Source organism: Triticum aestivum, chromosome 5D (assembly GCF_018294505.1).
Source record: "Triticum aestivum cultivar Chinese Spring chromosome 5D, IWGSC CS RefSeq v2.1, whole genome shotgun sequence".
NCBI classification, from domain to species: Eukaryota; Viridiplantae; Streptophyta; class Magnoliopsida; order Poales; family Poaceae; genus Triticum; species Triticum aestivum.
In genome coordinates this window covers 517,682,439-517,702,988 of record NC_057808.1, presented here as the reverse complement: position 1 = coordinate 517,702,988, position 20,550 = coordinate 517,682,439, and the positions used below count along the sequence as shown (strand labels likewise).

The window sequence follows — 20,550 nt, the reverse complement described above, 5'->3', positions numbered from 1 at the left end:
TTAATTGGTAACGTGCTCTATGTAAATAAAAAAAAACACTGCGAAAGTGTTTTGTCAATATCCACGGCGTGTGCTTAGATTTGATTTCATGTGGCCTCTAAGGTTTGCAATCAATCCTGGGTTGCAAACCTGCATGAGTCTCCGTAATAGCCTCCTTTTTGTTCCTCGTCCTCATTATTTGGTCATGCAGGACCTCCTTTTCCTTGCTTGGTCTCTCTTTCCTTATCCCAGAAAAGTCAAAGACCTATATAAATTGGATGTATTGCATGTATAGGGGCGATGTGGGACTATTTAATAATAAGATTGACCGTAACTACAACATGCAACATCACCTAGCTCAGTTGGTGGGGGCACAGCTCTTCTAAAATGGAATTTGCGGGTTCGATTTCGCAAAATCACATATTTTTGCTTCGGCCTGCTTCTTCGGGATTGTTGGGCCCGATTTGTTGGGCCACCGGCCTCAGCACACAGGCGGGTTTGGAGTGCCAGAAAAAGTAGCGTGGCTTGCGTTTAGTTTTTTTTTCTCTTCATAGGACTCTCAGTTCGGTTTTGAGACGGAGAAGGAAACCAAACGTGCGAACTTTTGAGCGGACGTACCAAAGAACGGACGAAAATTTTGGTAGTAAGAAGCAATAGCTCTTTTATTAGTAGGTATAGATATAGATATATATATAGATATAGATAGATATAGATATAGATATAGACTTCAAAGGTTCTGTCAAATCGTTTGAAGCACATTCTCTTGGATATAATATCATATGCAACGATCTCATTCCAGCCCAAGTGGCTTGTAACGGTCTACTACTTAAACGCGCGTGTGAGGCAACAGATGACAATTGTAAACACAATTCTTCTCCCATTCTTTCCTCCTCTTGCCTCTATCTTCTTCTTCATCACGCCATTTTTTTTTACGATATGAAAAGAGTTTCATTCCGTCATAATAGGGTTACAATCGAGAGGCAAAAGATCCTTTATAGATGGTGGTGCGCTACGTAGCCATACAACAGTACTACTTTCTACTTGACTATATGATCTGTCACCCTATTTTGCTCACGCTTGATTTTCATGGGAATAAACTCCCTTGCATAAGAAACTTTATCTCTGCCACCAAATGACCATATACCGATCTCGAGAGACCTTCCCCAGACAAAGCTAACAATGCTTCCGAGGAGTCCGATTGGACAATAACAGGAGCTTCAGTATGTTGCAACGCCAATGCCATGCCTTGCATGATAGCATGCAACCCCGCCTCAAGAGCGTCTTTGCAATTAAAAAATATCAATGTGCGTTGAAGATAACCCCACCATCGTGTTGTCTCAAGATCATGCCGGCCGCCGTGCCGTCCACTCCTAAGAAATATCCGTCCACAGACAGGGCAACACGATTCGCTAAGGCGCAGGCCACGGCAAAGTTTTTGCTACTTCCTTTCTTTCTATTTTCGGCCTCACTTCCACCACCGACATCTTCCCTTTCATAAGCTCCTCTATACTGTACCTCCTAGACAGTTCTTTGAAGATAATCAGCGTATACTTGAGCTGATGAGACATCTTTCCCATGTGTACTGTCTGTTCAAAGACCAAATCCTCCAGACTAGCATAATGGTGCAGTCCCGCTCATACTGTCCACATCTAGCGAGTAGGTCTATTAGACATTCATTCCCTGTATCAATAAGCGTGGAATCATTAGGTAATGGCCACCATTCTCTCATACGTTCCCACAATTCTCTTGCATGTTCACATGCGATCAAGGCATGGTAGGTTGATTCTTTCTCTTTGCCACAAAGTGGGTACGCAGATCCTTTTGAACTATGCATGTACTTCTTGCAAACATTGGTAGCTAATGCTCGAGAGGCAGCTTTCCATGCTAGAATCTTGATCTTTCGAGGTACATGTGACCCCCATATGCACTGCCAAACTGGTCGTCTCCCAGTCGGATTACTGCTCGAAGCCCCTCCTGCGCCCGCCATGTTCGTGTTGCTGGTAGCCAATCGGTAGGCACTCCTCACTGTAAACACAGCCCGACTTTTCGGGAACAAAGCTAAGAAGTCTTGTCTATTTTTCTAGGATGTTCTAATTTTAATGATCTGCCTGACATCCATCTCCCAAAAATGAGCACATAGCCGTTGTAAGTTTCCATGCACCATGTTCATCCAAGAAATCAGCCACCCATTTAAACCTACAATTGCGCTTTGGTGTAATGGGCTGGAAGTCATGGCCTCGCGGTATCCAAGGGTCCCGCCAAGTTTTAATTAAAGACCCATCACCACCCTCCAAATAATGCCTTGCTTCAACAGTTCCAAACCATGCACAATGCCCTTCCATACCGTAGAAGTATTGGATGGAAATACAGTGTCCAACAAGTTGCCATTGAGAAAATATTTTGTCCTTAGCAACCGCCCACATAAGCTCTCAGGGGTATCCAATAAACACAAGCCTTGTTTCGTCAACAAAGCCTGGTTAAATGCTCGCATATCCCTGAACCACATGCCACCCATAGACTTGGGGAGCATCATCTTCTGCCAGCTAAGCCAAGCCATCTTCCACTTACCTTTTTCCACCCCCGCCAGTATACGGTCTCATCATAAATGTCAGATCATGACGATGGTAATTTGAAGACACTCATAATATACGTGGGAATGGCTTAAGCAATGGACTTAATCAGAATTTCCTTATTACTAGAGGAAAGATATTGCTCACTCCAATCTACCAGCCTCTTCGCCAGGCTGGCCTGTAAGGTCTCGAATTGTCCCTTCTGAATTCTACCTTCCGGTACTGATAACCTCAAGTATTTTGGTTAAAAAATCTTGTTGCGAAATCTCAAGCGTGTCTTTCACCTCAATAGCCACCGATCTCAAGCAATTATCAGAGAACAGGATGGAACACTTTAATGGATTAATTAGTTGACACGTTGCCGACATATAAGTGTTCAACAAACCTTTGACAATACTTGCTTGTTGGCCCGAAGCTTCAAAAAACAACATCGTATCATCCGCAAACAAAATATGAGAGATAACAGGAGCCCCTCGGCATATAGTAAGACCATGTAACTCTTCCTCCGCAAAAATCATATGTTGCCATGTCCTTCATATGGACGTGTTTAGACATGATGGATTAAGTTCTAACTTGTTTAATTCTGCAAGTGCAGGTGCTACCGGTTGATGGTTGCCCATCCATTTGAGTATAACTTCATATGGACGCGTTTACATCACTAGAATAAATACTCTTTGCGTTGGACACTGCAACAGGGCTCCATGTCTTCGCTACTTTTGTGTTAGGTTGGAAAAATGGTTGTGTGCATTTGATGCAAAGGCCGGGGGTAATCCGCATTTTTCAGAAAAAAAAAGGTTGGAAAAAGTTGTAGTCTGGATGGAGGTTCAATAGTATGTATTGGCCATCAGCTTAAAGTGGACAGTCAGTATAGCAAGGAAGCTCTGAATACTCGTTTGGTTGAACTGAAAGCGAGTCAGTCAAACACGTCGGAGTACAAGTAGTATATAGTTTCATGGATCTACTCAAGCATGTATGTATGCATTGCCACATTTGGCCACATCACAGAGGAATCATTCTGTTCTATTGTGTCAAAACAGAGCAAAGCAGAAAAAGGCTCAGCAGTTACGCTGCCTGCTCCCAGAGTTCAGAAGAATTCTCCCAGAGCTCAGCGATGTGAGACGAGGAAGGAGAGAACGGAGGCTTGAGCTAGCTGAGACCTGGCGGCGGTGGCGGCGGGCCGCCCTGGCTCTGGCGGCAAACACCGCACGCATTGTTGCTGCCGGAGAGGCGGCCGCAAGCCTTCCAGATCGGGCCCGACCCGACCTTGAGATTCTTCAGAGTCCTGGTCACCTCCAGCAGCTCGGCATCAAGATCTGCCAGGTCAGCCTGGAACTCCTGCTCACTGGCAGGGAGTGCCACTGGCCCCTGACGCGCACCGCCGTAGCGGGGGGCTGGACTCGGAGGCGCGCTGCCGATCTGCGCGTGCTGCGGAGGCGGGCCGCCCAAGAAATGATGGCAGAAGCAAGTAAGGCAGAATGGCACCTTGCCTAAAACCAGCGTGGTGAGCTCTCCGCAAAAATTGCATCGTGGAGCCCGTGGCGAGATGGAAATAGGTCTGTTGAGAATCCTCTCCGCCGCCAGCAGCCTCGCATCCAGCGCTTCCAGCCCAGCCCGGTACTGCTGCTCCCCTCGAGGCGCACCGGCGTAGCTGGAGACTGGGCTTGGTGCCCGTGAAGAAGACTGCTGAACATTGCAAAGAGCCAAGAAGAAACCAGTGAGTTCATGGCGGCAGGACAAGAAGCCCAAACAACCAATGAATCTTGCTTGACTAGTGCATCTCAAATTAGATTACCCCGTAGGAGTCGCCGTGCGGCTGCCCTGTTCCCGTCTGCCAGGGTCTGGCGGTCTGGTTCTGGCCGCCGGAGACCGAACAATAGCCGCTCGCACTCCCACCGGCTGCAACAGAATTACACAAGAAACCAAGAAATCCAACTCCGGCGTCAATGAAGAACCAAGAAACCGCACGGACCACAGAGAAGGAAATTGGCACACCCACCTCTACGGAACTGGATAGGGGCGCCTCTGCGGCCTGGAAGCGCCTCCAAACCGCCGGCTGCAGTCGCCGTCGACCCTCCAGGCTGCTCCGAAGTCTCGGCAATGCCATCGACGACTGTAGTCGCCTCACTCTCGTCTTGGGATGCAACAGAATTACACAAGGGAAACCAAGAAATCGAACACCGACGTCAATGAAGAACCAAGAAACCGCACGGACCAGAAAGAAAGAAAGAAATTGGCGCCTTTCTTGGGATTGGGTGATTTCTTGGGCACTCACCTCCACCGAAAAGGAAGCCTGGTGTACTCGCCGCTGTCAGCCCAGCCCTGCCCCTGCAGGCGCCTGAGAAGTGCCGGGGCCGGCTGCAGCCTGCGCCAAAGTACCGGCGGTGTCGTCGCCGGGTATAGTCTCCGTCCGCGCTACACGCGGAGGCGGCTGCCCTGCCCCGGGGATGTCGTCGGCGGCGGCCTTCCGCTTGTCCCCCATCTCGCCTCGGTCGAAGTGTCGTCGCAAGAACGCTTAGACGCAGGAGATTCAGAGGTCGCAAGAACTCGGGCGTGGAGGGAAGGAGGCTACAAGAAACTGAAAGGATGGGAGAGGGGAGGATGGCGAGGCGAGGCGAGGGAGGCTATATAGACGACGACGACGACAGCGTCTCTCGTCTCCCGCGCGCTGCAACCGATTTCAACAAGCAAGGAGATTCAGAGGTCTCGGTTGATTTTGGGGAAAGACAGGAAGGAAGAGCGTCAGAAATGGGCCCAAATGCACTTCGGATAGCCCAGCCAATAATGGCCCAAATGAAGCTGGTTAATTTTCCAAAGTTTCTGCAAGCCTTCAACTTTCCCTCAAAATATATATAAAAAAACGCACTATTTAATCCAATTCATGTGCAGCTGAACCAAACAAGCTCATACAAAGAGCAACTATACAAGATTTAGTCCAGTGAGCGACTCAAGAAGTCGAGATTGACTACAAACAATGAAACTATTCCACTTTCTACGAGGCTGCAGTGTTCCAAAAAAATTAAAAATGACACTGCATTTGTTCCATTTGTCATCATGATGTCCTGCTCCAGGACTGCTCCAAAATTAAACTCAATGACCAATAAAAGGTTTACCGTGAACGGGAAGACTGGCAACTATTTGGAAAACAGTACTCTGTTGAAAATACTCTATGTTACCAGATCATGGATTCTTAATCAGATATGCCCTAATGTTATCACATCAGGGATTATTAATCGTACCATTGATCTCCAGTAATGGAAACACATTTGGAATTCAGAGATGCTAGTTGCACCATAGAGTGAGAAACCTGCAATCTGGAGATTAAACTGCGTCTCACAATCAAGTCTTCAGTTACTTTCTAGAATTTTCTTCGATCAGAATTGACCTCGATAATTTTGAGTGAAACCCATTTGAGGAAAGGTTTAGGATATACTTGTAGGTTTCATGCTGCCGCAAGAAGGAGCAAACAGTTAACAGATTACACAAGACATATAACGTAAGCTCAACAAAGATCAATGACCAATCATGCTAAACCGATATAACTTCCAGTAATCATCCACATAGGAAAAAGTTGAAAGCCATGTGAGTAGTCCAAAGAGGGGATATAACTTCCAGTAATCATAGGGAGGTGGAGGGGTCGGGGGAGGAGACCCTAGAGGAGGAGGGGGTGGGGGGAGAGCCCCTAGAGGAGGAGGAGGTGGGGGGAGAGCCCGTAGAGGAGGAGGAGGTGGGGGGAGAGGCAGGGGTCAAAAAAGCCCGGGCCGTGTCCGAAATAGGGGGGGGTCTTCTTCGATGCCCTCCTATACTGAGGCACCTTCTGAGTCTGAGGAGGAGGAGTATGTTCCTTAGGAGGAGGAGGGCGAGGAGGAGTGCAAGGAGGAGGGCGAGGAGGAGGGTGGTGGAGGGGAGGGTGAGGAGGAGGGTGAAGAGGAGGTTGACCCCAAGTTGTGGGGTGGCTTGCCGTCGGATGCTCCGAAGGGGTGGCTACGTGGTATTGCAGAACTACCTACACCACCTTCTATTGAGGCCAACAAGTGGCTCATTGAACCCAAGGGGACAGAGTAAGTGCCTCTCAATCATATTTTGAACACATGCCAACATTTTCTTAGTGTACACATGGTAATTCTTTGATTCTTTTGCAGGAACTGAATCCTTCACGGACAGGGCCGTAAACCGAACGGCCTTATCACTGTCCTGTTGAAGGAGTTTTGGCCGGGCCTATTCTGCCCGAGGCCAGACAGGGACCCGCAGATGCGGGTTTTGGCCACGAGCTGGGCCCACTACGAGGCTTCCAGCCACGCAGAGCACGGGACGGCCGCTAGGGCCGTGATCACCAAATTTTGGGTAAGTTCTCTTCAGAATCACTTGTCTTCAGTTTCGTTCATAGTTTATCATCCAATCACTCAACGCATGCTTTGTTTGCTTATGGTTTTATGCATTATTGCAGCAATTCTATAGAGTTCTTGACGAGCACAAGGCCAGAGCCGACGTGGTCTTGCTGGCTGCGACGAAGAAGAAAGCTCGTCAGTTGTAGTACGAGGTGCGCTGGGTTGCCGTCTCGCACTTCTACCACACCTACCTTCATCAAAAGATGAGCAAAAGTGAAGCGCAGAAGCAAGGACTTACCTTGAACAGGGAGCAGTACATGAAGGTAATATTAGAGACTTTTCATTCCAACATATAAGCAGTCAATATCATAGTTTCGTGCTCACATGCCATGCTTCCATTATGTAGGTTATTCCTCCTTGGTGCTTTGGAAAGGATGATGGATGGGCGAGTTTGGTGTATAGGTGGCTCGGTGAGGATGGAGAGTTTGCTGCCAAGAGCAGCAAGGCCCGTGCTAACCGTGGAAAAGACGGGACACACGGCCAAGGAAACAGGAACCTCTGGAGCTTCAAGGCCATGAAGGTATATCTACATGCATGATGCATTTTTGTTCTTCTTTTTACCGTCATGTTCTTATGTATGGCTAACTTATGCGCCGACGTTGTAGGAGGACAAGTTGAAGAGGCCGCTCTCAGACATTGAGTCGTGGAAGCTGGCCCGCGAGCGGAGTGATCGCAAGGCCGGCGAGAGCCAGTACTACGGCAAGAACGAGGAGCACCTGGAGTCTTACACTCAGCAGTTTCAAAGGTTGCATCCTGGTCCGGATGCTCCTGACGTCGCCCAGTCTCAGATCGACGACACGGCGGTGGTGGCCATCCAGGGGAAGCCCCATGGCCGGTATCCGTGTTTCGATGGCTTGATCACTCCTTCGGTCTCATACACACGGCTTCGGGCTACCAACCCGAGCCCGTTAGAGAGTACGGGGCGTTCGCAGCCTCCCTTAGCCCGCCAGCATGCTGTAAGTACTTCCCCTTTATCTTCTTTCTCTCAAACTTTCTTAGTTTATTTTCAACATTGTTCACTTAGAAACAACCTAAATTTTGTAGGCATATAAGGCCTTTGTCGAGCATAGGAATCTCGATGTGCGGGAGTACTTGCAACGAGTGAAGGCAAACGATGATTACAACCGTCAGATGATGACGGTTAGTTTTGCCCTCTTAAAACCAAGCTAAATTTTTGCACTTTCATTCCTTCCGACCTTCTAGTTTGCTTGTTTAACTGACATCCAGGCTATGTTGGCGTCTTGGAGTAACCGCACGGATCCACCACAAATGGGACCCCCACCACCACCTCCGGGAGAACCCCCACACGTGCCCACGTTCGATGAATGGGTGGCACTAGGCAGTGATAGTCCGGTTAGTACATTTGCCTAACTACTGGCAAACTAGTTCTCGTTCATTCAACACTATCATATCATATTTACCGTTAAAATCTTTTCTCAAACATGTAGGGAACCGATGGCTCGACTCCTGCTTCGTCGACCCCGGTCACTCCGATCTGGCAGAGTGGTGCCGGTCTTGGCGTTGGCGGTCTTGGCAGCGGTGGTTTTGGCGGTGGTGGTCTTAGCAGTGGTGGTTTTGGCGGCGGTGGTCTTGCCTGATGTCGATGATGTTACCCATGCATGTGGCCGTCGTGCCATACTTCTCATGTTCTTGTTAGTTTCTTTAGATGACGATGATCATGTTCTTGTTAGTTTCTTGCAATACTTATGTTCATGAAGTTTCGCCGATGATGATCTTTAGATGATGAACTTGAGTATGTTTCGATGATGATGATGATCTTGAGTATCTTTAGATGATGAACTTGATGATGATCGGTCATATTTCTGTGTATATGCCCATAATCCCATATTTTCTGGTTTGAAATGCTGTCAAAATGAATTGAAACAGAGAAAACAGACAAAACATAAAAAAACAACACAGATCTATGCTGACGGCAAGCTATGCCCAGGATTGCCCAGATCCATCTATGCCGACGTCTGTGCCGTCGGCATATCTCTACTGCCAGGAGCTCCCAGGGGCTGCCATGTGGCAGAGGTATGCCGACGGCATGCCTCTGCCACGTGGCAGCCCGTGGTTTGTCGGCGCCGTCGGCTGCCATCAGGTGAAAATCATTGCTGACGGTGCATATATGCCGACGGCAGTACGGGCGCCGTCGGCATATATGCCTATGTCGACGGCTTACATATGCCGACGGTCGGACACATCTACGCTGACGTGATCTACGCCGATGGGGTTATGCCGACGGGGGCCGTCGGCATAGACCTAAGCCGACGACATTGGGGCCTATGCCGGCGGCCGGCGGCCGTCGGCTTAGAGGGGCAGTCCGGTAGTGATTTTTGTAAAGACTTCTTTGGCTCAATCAAACTTTAAAATGTGCGGTGGTGCAAGTTTGACAAACTCGCGGGAATGTATTACAACTTTTCTGTCAATCAGCTAGTGATAACTAATTTATGATTTTCCACCCAAAACATATGCTATTATTGTTTGACATAAATATTCTTACATATCAAATTGTATAGAAACCCGTTTTTCTAACGAGAAGATAGAGTTCGTTATACATAGTTTATTCAAAAAGAGTCAAAAACCACAAACCTTTTAATCTCAGTGCTATAGTTGGTTACTCAAATGTTCAATAAAGGTTACACACAGAGAAAAAAAATTGGCAGAAGATTAACAACAAGTGTTACGAAGTTGGAGAGAAATAAAAGGTTCAGTTTTGGACGGGTTGATCTAATCCTATGGTCTAACTGTTGACCAGCATTGAGAATAAGGCCCTTCTCCGCGACTGGAGTGCTATGTTGTTTCATCCATCTGCGAGAATTTAATTCGCTTCCTCCACCTTTGCAATTGTAATTGTTCAAACTAAGCTGTTTTCATAGCCTTCGGGATGAAATGGTTCACGAAGGCATAGTCACCGTAAAAAAAACAATATTGTTTACTTCCATACCGATTGCACTTCAAAAAGATACGAATGATTTGTCCCTAAAACCATACAAACAAGCCAATCGTTTGCACACTTTCATATATCTTTTAGCAAGAAGCGTGGGCGACATACGCCCTTTAATTAGAGTTTGGTCGTCACTAGTGGCGACAGCGCATGTAGTCCTTGTGCTAGTCAGTTTACTCGTATTATGGACGTAAAAAATAATCGATTGAGCTTGCTCGTCGTCAAACTTTAAATGTGCAGTGGTGCAGGTTTGATAAATTCACAGGAATTTATTAAGGCCCTTTTATGTCAATCGGTCAATGATAACGAATTTATGAATATTTTCCACCCATATCCTCTCTTTTTTACATAAATATTCTTACATATATATCAACTTGTATAAAAACCATTTCTTCTTACGAGAAGATAGAGTGCGCTATACATAGTTTGACAACATGTCGGCATCCACATCACTTCAGGATTTACGTAACAACTCTTAGATTCATCTAACAATGGCCTGATCATTCCTTCGACGAATTGGTATGAGAAATTTAGCAGAACTACCTTTTGTAGCTGCTCATGCTTTACGACTCTTTGTTCTCTTCTCCAATTCGTCCACTATGAAAGATGGGCAAGTCTTCTTGATATCCTTTAACCGTCGTGTAGCCACCAGAGCACTCGTGAAATTTGATAATTCGATAAATTCAAGGCAAGCATTCTTAAGCTGGTGGCAGTTATGTTGATCAGCTAAAGCCAATGTGATTGCCACGGTGTCCTTGTTCAGATCCTCGCAAAGGATGCTTTGGCAAACCAGCTTGAGCCTGTCCATTGGATATCTATCCGCAACCACTAGTAAAAGCCGGACCATCTCGGTATCCTCACGGCTAGGCAAACAGTCCGTATAGATGAAATGGAGCAGGGCCTTGAAAACATCAGGTTGCATGTCCATGATTGTTATGCATTGCCCCGGCCTCGCCTCCTGCATCGACCCATAGAGCTCTGCTTTGAAAACAGGCGAGCGCGTAGCGAGAACAAACCTATGGGCTTCAATGGTCTCTCCTTCGACAATGAAGCTGACATCAAATCCCTGCTTTTCTTCAAGTAGCTTGCTAACATGCTCAGTCATGTCAGATGCTTGAAAACAGGCGATTTTAGGGAATGATTTTGTTTCGGTAACATGTGGCTTGTTGAAAACAGTGATGACGCCTTCGATCGTCAATCGATCATCCCTAAGGTACGCGGATCCCTCGATCTCGCTATGCCTTATGAAACAATTAGACTGCGGAGCAAACTTACTAATATCACGAGAACCGAAAATCCTAGGTCCTGTTTTATGCACTGAAGATGAGAATCCGGTGTACCGGTCCACCAGCCTCATGTCGCAGGACGCCTAGACTTTAGCGTTGTTGCTCGAAAGCACGAGGAAAACCGATATGTAATCTAGGCCATGTCCTTTATACCCGTCGGGGAAGAAGAAGATCACCCAGTCGTGGCCGCCGACGGAGAAAACCCCTGAGCGTATGAGGTCGTCCACGCCGTGGCCCATGCCCTTGTGCTTGCTGTAAGCCAAGATATCAAACACATGCGTGCCTTGAGCCTCCTCCAGTGGGGTGCATGTAGACACCGTCTTGCACGTCTTCATCTCGTGACCAGGAGGAGGACGTTGGCGAAAGCCCCCGACTCGTTGCGTACTTTTTTCCGCCGAGGTCGATGATGCACTCGCGTCTGGATTGATTGCTTTCCGATCAGAAGACGCCAGAGCACGCAGCAAATCAGTATGTATGTAGAAGCTAGCCTCCCGAAGCTAGCAAGCAGATGCTTCCGCCAAAGTCACACTTAGGTGCTAGGCTGCTAGCTCACAAGCGTAGAGCCGCGGGTTGATGCGTATACGTACGCACGAGCTTACATATATATATATATATATATATATATATATATATATATATATATTGCCTGATCTATCTAGTATCGACTTTGCTAGACGTACGGACTTATACGGGGTTTTTACAGGTTGCTTAACATTGATTGGCTGTGGATTGATTAAGACGCACGGGCCCACTGGTGAAAATTAGGGGGCCCAATTAGAAGAGCGCGCAGTCCTCAACCTGTAAAAACCTATACAATGTGCCTGTACTGTAGCATTTTTTATCTAGTATCTCTACTCTTAATGTCTCAGTTGGTAGTCTCCGTTCCAGGTTTATTTCGTCCCACCTCACCCGGTTTTTTTTTGTACCTATTTTGATACCTCCTCCCACCTCACGCTGACCCGCCACTAGCCAAAAAAACCACGTACCGAGTCCTCCACCAGCCCCCGCGCTCTTTAGAACGAAGAAAAAATCTACGACGATTAACCAGCGATAAAAAAACCTACGAAAAATAACCAGCGAAAAAAAAACCCGCACGTACGAGCGAAGTCGCATGCCCTCGAGCAAGAACGACTCGCACGCTAGACTCCCTGCCCTCGTTCGTCGCCGCCTTCATCCCTTCGCTTCCGCCGCCCTTCATCCCTTCGCCGCCGCACTTGGTCTCACATCAAAGGCGCCCCACTCGCGGGAGAGGATGAGCGGATCTCCATGGCCAGATGAGGGAGGAATACAGGTGACGGGATGGATTTGGATCTCAAGGCGGGGAGGCCAACGTAGCCGCCCCTAGCGCGTCGAGCGAAAGCGAAGGATTTGGATCTCATGGATTTGGCTGCGTCGACCAGCAGAGGACCGCCGCCGGCTCGGCTCCTCCACCACGAAGCAACCTCCTTCCACCCTGTAGCCGCCGCCCAAAACCCTAGCAATCGAGCCCCACCCATGGCGCCTAGGTCAGATCCCCTTCCTTCTTCTTCTTCCTCTGGTTTTCTTCCTTGTTCCTGTGATGCGTGAGTGAGTGAGTGATGTGCAGGCGGCTTCTTCTTCCTCTGACCCCTGCGTGTCTCTCTCTTCACTTCTCTCTAGGTGGTACAGCGGCCAGAGGAGAGGAGAGGAGAGGAGGTGGAGCAGCCATCGCCTGGACGTGAGGTGAGCTTCCCCCATCCAATCTTATCTACCCCCACCACCAGGTGGCTCACAATACCTATCACCTGCAGCAGCATCTTGTGCATGCATCCATTGAGGATGTGAGGTGCACACCACATTTTGGTTCAGTTTTTCCCTTCTTTATTATAATTATGCCAAGGACATCTTATGCCTTACAGTAGTATTCAGATTCTCAAGTTTGTTTATTTATTTTTAGTGCAATACTGCTCTTCTGTCTGCAGGAGATTGAAGGAAAAAATATCAGAAATCGGAAACATGACGTTTTGGTTCAGTTCTGGATCATTTTCTTTTTTGGTTCAGTTTATATAAGTGGTTGTTGTTTTATGTTGCTGCTAGCCATCAGAAAACGAGTTCACAGTAGGTTTCCATCCTTACAATTCATTTTGTGTTGCTCTGAACTGAAAAAAATAGAGGGGATATTGTTGTGCCTAGCGTGAAGTTCACAGTAGGTTTGGCATCAATCAAGCAAACTTTGTTACAGTTTTTAGTGGATGTTGTATGTATTACATTTTTGCTTTTTCTAAAACCACATGTATCCAATAATCCGATTGCTTTTCTTTGTATGAGCACCAGTTTCTGAGCTTTCCCTCCACTATTTTTTTCCTCTCTCTCTCTTTCTCTCTCTCTCACTCAATCTCAACTTGGCAAGCGATGGCAGCGGTGAATGGGCAGCGCGGGCGTCGAGCAGGATCATGGGGGAGCAGGGGAGGCCAGAGGCTGCTCACCATATACATCGCCATCCATAGCCGCCCTCGTCCGCCAAGAAGTTGAGGAGGGAGGCTGACCTCCAGTGACCACTCTGCACCGCTCTGGACGACACCCTCCCCCACCAGGTTCATCCTCCTAATTCGTCTTAATCATCCCAAAATTTTTTGTCTTACCACAGTTAAGAAATACGATTCATGTTTGCTATTGCATTTGGAGCTCCATCCTTACAACTTATGGATAATATGAATACATCAAGGTGTTTTGGTTCTCCCCATTCTGTATGTTCGCAATGGAGTGTATATATTGTTGATTTATGTCATGGTGATTGAATTTGATTGCAGAGAGAAAGTGCAAAAGCTATGGGCAATCCTATATGACTGGCGCCATCAGTAAGGATTTATTTAAAGCTAGCTTACTTTTGGGTCTAAGCCAAGTTTATTTCTTTCGCAGATTTATTCACCTTATTGGGACGGTGGGGTTAATATATATACATCAACTTTGAGCATCAGCAACGCATGAAGCTTGCTTCTGAGGCTGCAACATACTTTGCAATCCCCCTGTGAAACATACTTTTGTCACTATGCACATATGGTTATTCGAACGAATTGATTTCGATTAGACTATCTTTTTCCTAATTACTTGTTATATGATGTTCTTTACTATTCAGAGGTTGTTGAAGGGAGATGGGTGAAAGAACATGCGGTGCCCCCATGTTTGGTTTTGGTAATTCATGACAATCTCTATGGACTAATGGTTGCCTTGAGTTATATTTGAAGGATTTGTCCATAGGCATTTCTTGAAGTTCATGTGTTGGTTTCAAGGAGTTTATGTGGTGACCAAGGTGTTAGGAATTATCCAAAGATTGGTCATGTGAGAGTTGAGCTTATTGCAAGCATGTCTTGGAGAAGAAGATTGTGTGATCATTCATGTATATCTTCAAGACATCATCCAAATGAAGAGAGTTGAAAAGATTCATGGTTGATCAAGACTAAGTCAAGAGTGAATCAACTTGATCAACTCACAAAGCGTAGAAGATGTACCGAGAGGGATCAAGCGATCCCATGGTGTGGTAAGCATTGTCAATTACGCTTTGTGTACTAACCCATGATCTTCGTGAGAGTTCTTTGTGGGGTTAGGTTGCGGTGTGCAAGTTCAAGTGAAGCATCATGAAGAGATCAAATGTTTGAAGCTTGCCGTCCATTGTGGTGACAATGGACTTGTGAAGATGTTGCGGTGTGCAAGTTCAAGTGAAGCATCATGAAGAGATCAAATGCTTGAAGCTTGCCGTCCATTGTGGTGACAATGGACTTGTGAAGATGTGTGGAAGAGTGGCTCACCCATAGTGGAGCATGGGGGAGCAATCAACTAGTCTTCATCGAGCCAACGCAACCAAGAAAGGTGGTCCAACTTGAGGGAGTCAAGATCGTCATCATCTAGCTCAAGTGGACCATGTGCAAGGCAAAGGTTTGCCCTTGATAGGTTTTCTATTTTACCGGTCTCATGATGGTAGTTGGGAGACCGGGTTATAGGATCGATTGCCGTACTATCAAGGGGGGCTCTCGATGAGTAGCTTGATCGTATCGTTCATAGAGAGCTCAAAACATTGCATGCTTGCATCATCTTTATTGGTTCTTGTTTGGTTCTTCTCTTTGTGAGTTTTGGAGCTTATGGTCATCTTGATGACAAGCTCGAGTTCATCGAAAACGGAGTTCACTCGCATCTTCTATGATGTTTTCGATGTTGGAGGTTATGTCGGTTCTTCTCGGTTGGAGGTTTCACTCCTCTATTTGTTGGCATACCTCCCCTGCCTCTTCTTACTATAATCAGTCGCTGTTTTGATGCTACTCGTCTTCCTCTATCCAACAAGCTTGAGTTTGCTCAATTCGGAGCTCATATGCAGAAGTTATGGCAGTTTTGGTTTCCAAGCAGTAGTACCGCTGGTAGCCCCCAGCCGTAGTACCGCTGCGGTCTCGTGCTAGTACCGCCTCGATTCGAGGGGTCTTTTTCGTGTCGGGTTTTACGGTACTAGCCGCGGCAATGGGGGCCGTAGTACCACTCGTATGCGGTAGTACCGCCCTGACCACCGCGGTAGTACCGCTCTGAGCCCAGCTGGCCAAGCGGTAGTACCGCTCTCTGCGGGGCTGGTGTGGGGGGTAACGGTTGGATTGTTTCCCCCACTATATAAGGAGGTCTTCTTCCCCAAATGAACCTCATCCGTTGAGCTCGTGTTCTTCCACCATTGTTGACCTTCTTCGAGCTTGCTAACTCTCAACCCCTCCATGGATTCTTGCTAGTTTTTGAGGGAAAAGAGAGAGGAGATCTAGATCCACATTTCCACCGATCACTTTCTCCTCTTTGTGAGGGGAACTCCTTGGATCTAGATCTTGGAGTTCTTGGTGTTCTCCTTCTTGTTCTTCCTCTCTTTTTCCTCCCTAGCATTAGTTGCTTCGGTGGGATTTGAGAGAGAAGGACTTGGGCACTCCGTGTGCCCTTGCCATTGCATTTGGTGCATCAGTTTGAGTTCTCCACAGTGATACGTGGAAGTTACAAGTTGAGAAGCTTATTACTCTTGGGTGCTTGGTGCCCTTGAGCTTGTTCCTCTTGGGTGCTTGGGCGCCCTAGACGGTTGGTGGTGTTCGGAGCTCAATCATTGTGGTGTAAAGCTCCGGGCAAGCGTCGGGGTCTCCAATTAGGTTGTGGAGATCGTCCCGAGCAATTTGACGGGTTCCGGTGACCGCCCCCAAGGGTTGCCAAAGTGTACGGGTTCGGTGACTGCCCCCAAGGGTTGCCATTTGTACGGGTTCGGTGACCGCCCTCAAGGGTCCCTTAGTGGAATCACGGCATCTTGCATTGTGCGAGGGCGTGAGGAGATTACGGTGGCCCTAGTGGCTTCTTGGGGAGCATTGTGCCTCCACACCGCTCCAAACGGAGATTAGCATCCGCAAGGGTGTGAACTTCGGGATACATCGTCGTCTCCGCGTGCCTCGATTATCTCTTACCCGAACCCTTACTTATGCACTTTACTTTGTGATAGCCATATTGTTTCTTGTCATATATCTTGTTATCACTTAGTTGTTTATCTTGCTTAGCATAAGTTGTTGGTGCACATAGGTGAGCCTAGTTGTTGTAGGTTTTGTGCTTGTCAAATTAACCGCTAGGTTTATTCCGCATTTGTTCAAGCCTCAACCGTAATTATTTTAAAGTGCCTATTCACCCCCCCTAGGCGACATCCATGATCTTTCAATGGGGCTCTTCAGGCCCCTTTGGTGCAAAAGCACAAGCAACAGCATCTAGAGCTGACCACTCATAGCCTAGGATGTCCTGCAGATTTGATCTATTTTGGATAGAGTACATGGAATCAAACCACAGGTAATCAATTTGCTATATTCACGTGATTAGCTATAAGGAATTTATTACCTCTGTTTTATTTGCAGGATACCCAAGCAGTGCGTACAAATTGTAGTGGTGCTTGTAGCTTATCATCAATCTGCCATTATTATTTGTATGTATGTGTTCAAAACGACCACCTAGAGATTCTTGATTTGCTCCTGGCTGCACCGTTGGGTTTCTCGCGGCTTTGTTTCGTTTGAGTTCTATTGTTCAAAACTGAATTTTTTGATGCTTAGAGTTTGGACTGGTCCGTTTGATACGTCTGCACTCGTGATGCGGAACATTTTCCAACATAGTGTGGGTTCAGAAGTGAGGAAAACAATTGGCTTGTAGGGTTCAGGCTACTTTCTTGTGCTTGTTTTGCCTTGTGATTACTTGAAACTGCAACCTGCAGGTTGAATGGGCGCTTTATATTTTAGGGCGGAAGACTAAAGCAAAGAAAACTGCGGCTCTTTATTAGTATATCTTCAGATTTGCGGCTCTTTGAGCTGTGGTACATTTGATTCGAGACCCAGATGAGGTCGGTTAAATTAGGATTAAAGTCCGCACAATAACTAGGAACACTGAACATGTTGGGAATCGTAGCATAATTTAAAATTTTCCTACGTTCACCAAGATGCATCTATGGAGTATACTAGCAACGAGGGGAAAGGAGTGCATCTACATACCCTTGTAGATCACGAGCGGAAGCGTTCCAATGAACGTGGATGACGGAGTCGTACTCGCCGTGATCCAAATCACCGATGACCGAGTGCCGAACGGACGGCACCTCCGCGTTCAACACACGTACGGTGCAGCGACGTCTCCTCCTTCTTGATCCAGCAAGGGGGAAGGAGAGGTTGATGGAGATCCAGCAGCACGACGGCGTGGTGGTGGATGTAGCAGTATGCCGGCAGGGCTTCGCCGAGCTTATACGAGAGAGAGAGCTGTTGCAGGGGAGGAGGGAGGCGCCCAAGGCAGTAGTGTTGCTGCCCTCCCTCCCCCTCCCTTTATATAGGCCCCCTTGGGAGGGGGGGGGGCGCCGACCAAACCCATCTAGGGTGGGGGGGCGGCGGCCAGGGGGGTGACTTGCCCCCCAAGGCAAGTGGGAAGCCCCCCACCCTAGGGTTCCCAACCCTAGGCGCATGCGGGGAGGCCCATGGGGGGGCGCCCAGCCCACTAGGGGCTGGTTCCCTTCCCACTTCAGCCCACGGGGCCCTCCGGGATAGGTGGCCCCACCCGGTGGACCCCCGGGACCCTTCCGGTGGTCCCGGTACAATACCGGTAACCCCCGAAACTTTCTCGGTGGCCGAAACTTGACTTCCTATATATAATTCTTTACCTCCGGACCATTCCGGAACTCCTCGTGACGTCCGGGATCTCATCCGGGACTCCGAACAACTTTCGGGTTTCCACATACATATCTCTACAACCCTAGCGTCACCGAACCTTAAGTGTGTAGACCCTACGGGTTCGGGAGACATGCAGACATGACCGAGAAGCCTCTCCGATCAATAACCAACAGCGGGATCTGGATACCCATGTTGGCTCCCACATGTTCCACGATGATCTCATCGGATGAAACACGATGTCGAGGATTCAATCAATCCCGTATGCAATTCCCTTTGTCAATCGGTATGTTACTTGCCCGAGATTCGATCGTCGGTATCCCAATACCTTGTTCAATCTCGTTACCGGCAAGTCTCTTTACTCATACCGCAATGCATGATCCCGTGACTAACGCCTTAGTCACATAGAGCTCATTATGATGATGCATTACCGAGTGGGCCCAGAGATACCTCTCCGTCACACGGAGTGACAAATCCCAGCCTCGATCTGTGCCAACCCAACAGACACTTTCGGAGATACCCGTAGTGCACCTTTGTAGTCACCCAGTTACGTTGTGACGTTTGGCACACCCAAAGCACTCCTACGGTATCCGGGAGTTGCACGATCTCATGGTCTAAGGAAAAGATACTTGACATTGGAAAAGCTCTAGCAAACGAAACTACACGATCTTTTATGCTATGCTTAGGATTGGGTCTTGTCCATCACATCATTCTCCTAATGATGTGATCCCGTTATCAATGACATCCAATGTCCATAGTCAGGAAACCATGACTATCTGTTGATCAACGAGCTAGTTAACTAGAGGCTTACTAGGGACACATTGTGGTCTATGTATTCACACATGTATTACGATTTCCGGACAATACAATTATAGCATGAATAATAGACAATTACCATGAACAAAGAAATATAATAATAACCATTTATTATTGCCTCTAGGGCATATTTCCAACAGAACAAGCAAGGCTATTCAGATGAAGTCTGCACTTAATACTATAGGTTTCTTTTTGGGCTCTTGTACAGCTTCGCTAGCATCATGAATTAATTGTGGGATATGATGCACAGTAGTAGCTTCTTCTGTTTATTTTAGAAATCTTAGTTTATAGGTTTCCTTTTCGTCTCTTGTACTAATGTTCAGGGTAATGGAAATCTTGTATGATAATCTGCACATAGTTGATACTAACAACAGAATGATGACATGTTTGTTTTTGGGCATAAAGTTATGTGCTGATCCTCTTGCATTTGGATTCCGGTCTTACCCTGACTATGCGGATATGCTATTCTAGGTTGGTTTTACGTTTCTTATTGGAAGAGTGAGATGCCCAGGACAGAATCCAGTTTGTATCAACGCCTCATTGGTAAGCACGCTCAGGTTTAATGTTACTGCAATTTCCTCCCTAATTTCAGCCCTAGGAACTATACCAGATCATCATAAGGGTGTGTGAACTCGCACCTGGTCTTGATGCTATTTTTGCTGCATGGTAGTCATTATTTTCTTATGTCTTGCCTGATGACCTCTTAAGTTCCTATTTTATTTTATTTCCCTTAAGAGTGGTGTCTCTTGCAGAATAGAATCATGTAGATTCTGCTTCATACAAGCTTCATAAAGAAATAGTTTTAAGGGAGGACTTCAAAGAGTATTTTGCCAAATTTGGTAAAGTGCGGGTAAATTGATTTTTGGTTGTCCTTTTTCTTTACAATTATTTCTCATACTATTACTTGCAATGTTTGTTTACATACTATCCACCACCGTCTTCACCCCATCTTAGCTTCTCATCTCCACTCTCTCTCATCGGCTAGGGATGGAGGGCAGTCAGCATCCACCTCGAGGCAGAGGGGTGGGCAGAAGGACGGTCGGTGTTCAACTCTCTACGGTTCAAAACCAAGTCCATCCAAGCCTCAAAGTATAAAGAAGGCGCCTAGACACTCGATGGGTGGTGTAAACCGTAGGGTGTCCATTGGTGGAGCCACGATGCAAGCATCCAAAACAGACATATTGTATACGAAGAATGTTCATGCTGCCAAGAGAAGTGAAGACATTGCCCATTTGTCCCTTGGTAAGCATCTATCAAGTTTGAGAGCTATTTGTTGTGCTACATATATATCTTTGCTACAAGTCCCGATATTTACGTGGGTGGAGTATCAGAAAATTAGGGAACCAGTTTCTGACATAAACTCTCTGTAAAACACTGTATATTCAATATTCAGACATAGAAGCCTTGCTGTGGTAGAGATCA

The 20,550-nt window shown here is 47.1% G+C and overlaps 1 protein-coding gene and 2 long non-coding RNA genes across 4 annotated transcripts; 2 read left to right on the top strand and 1 right to left on the bottom strand.

The window, feature by feature from the left end:
• Nucleotides 1-10,437: 10,437 nt before the first annotated feature.
• Nucleotides 10,438-11,502, bottom strand: LOC123125895 (BTB/POZ and MATH domain-containing protein 1-like). Its single transcript, XM_044546337.1, has 2 exons — nucleotides 11,321-11,502; nucleotides 10,438-11,122 (listed from the first exon to the last, which is right to left on the bottom strand). Exons 1-2 carry the CDS (start codon nucleotides 11,500-11,502, stop codon nucleotides 10,438-10,440), a joined length of 867 nt encoding a protein of 288 aa, XP_044402272.1.
• A 1,322-nt stretch (nucleotides 11,503-12,824) lies between these two features.
• LOC123125894 (uncharacterized) lies at nucleotides 12,825-14,276 on the top strand. The gene is made up of 3 exons (XR_006461513.1): nucleotides 12,825-12,868; nucleotides 13,545-13,719; nucleotides 13,936-14,276. It is a non-coding gene; the product is annotated as an uncharacterized lncRNA (long non-coding RNA).
• A 2,668-nt stretch (nucleotides 14,277-16,944) lies between these two features.
• LOC123125893 (uncharacterized) lies at nucleotides 16,945-20,364 on the top strand. 2 transcript variants are annotated; one of them, XR_006461512.1, is made up of 5 exons: nucleotides 16,945-16,963; nucleotides 17,029-17,100; nucleotides 19,600-19,671; nucleotides 19,881-19,978; nucleotides 20,114-20,364. It is a non-coding gene; the product is annotated as an uncharacterized lncRNA (long non-coding RNA). The 2 variants fall into 2 exon arrangements; XR_006461511.1 differs by lacking the exons at nucleotides 16,945-16,963; nucleotides 17,029-17,100 and having other exon boundaries at nucleotides 19,274-19,671.
• The last annotated feature ends 186 nt before the right edge of the window (nucleotides 20,365-20,550 follow it).

Excerpts from the sequence above, each read along its gene's own strand:
- LOC123125895 (XM_044546337.1), bottom strand. The coding sequence starts at position 11,502 with ATGAAGACGTGCAAGACGGTGTCTACATGCACCCCACTGGAGGAGGCT. Across the intron at positions 11,123-11,320 it reads ATCTTCTTCTTCCCCGACGG|GCATAGCGAGATCGAGGGAT; the intron begins GTATAAAGGACA and ends TTGTTTCATAAG.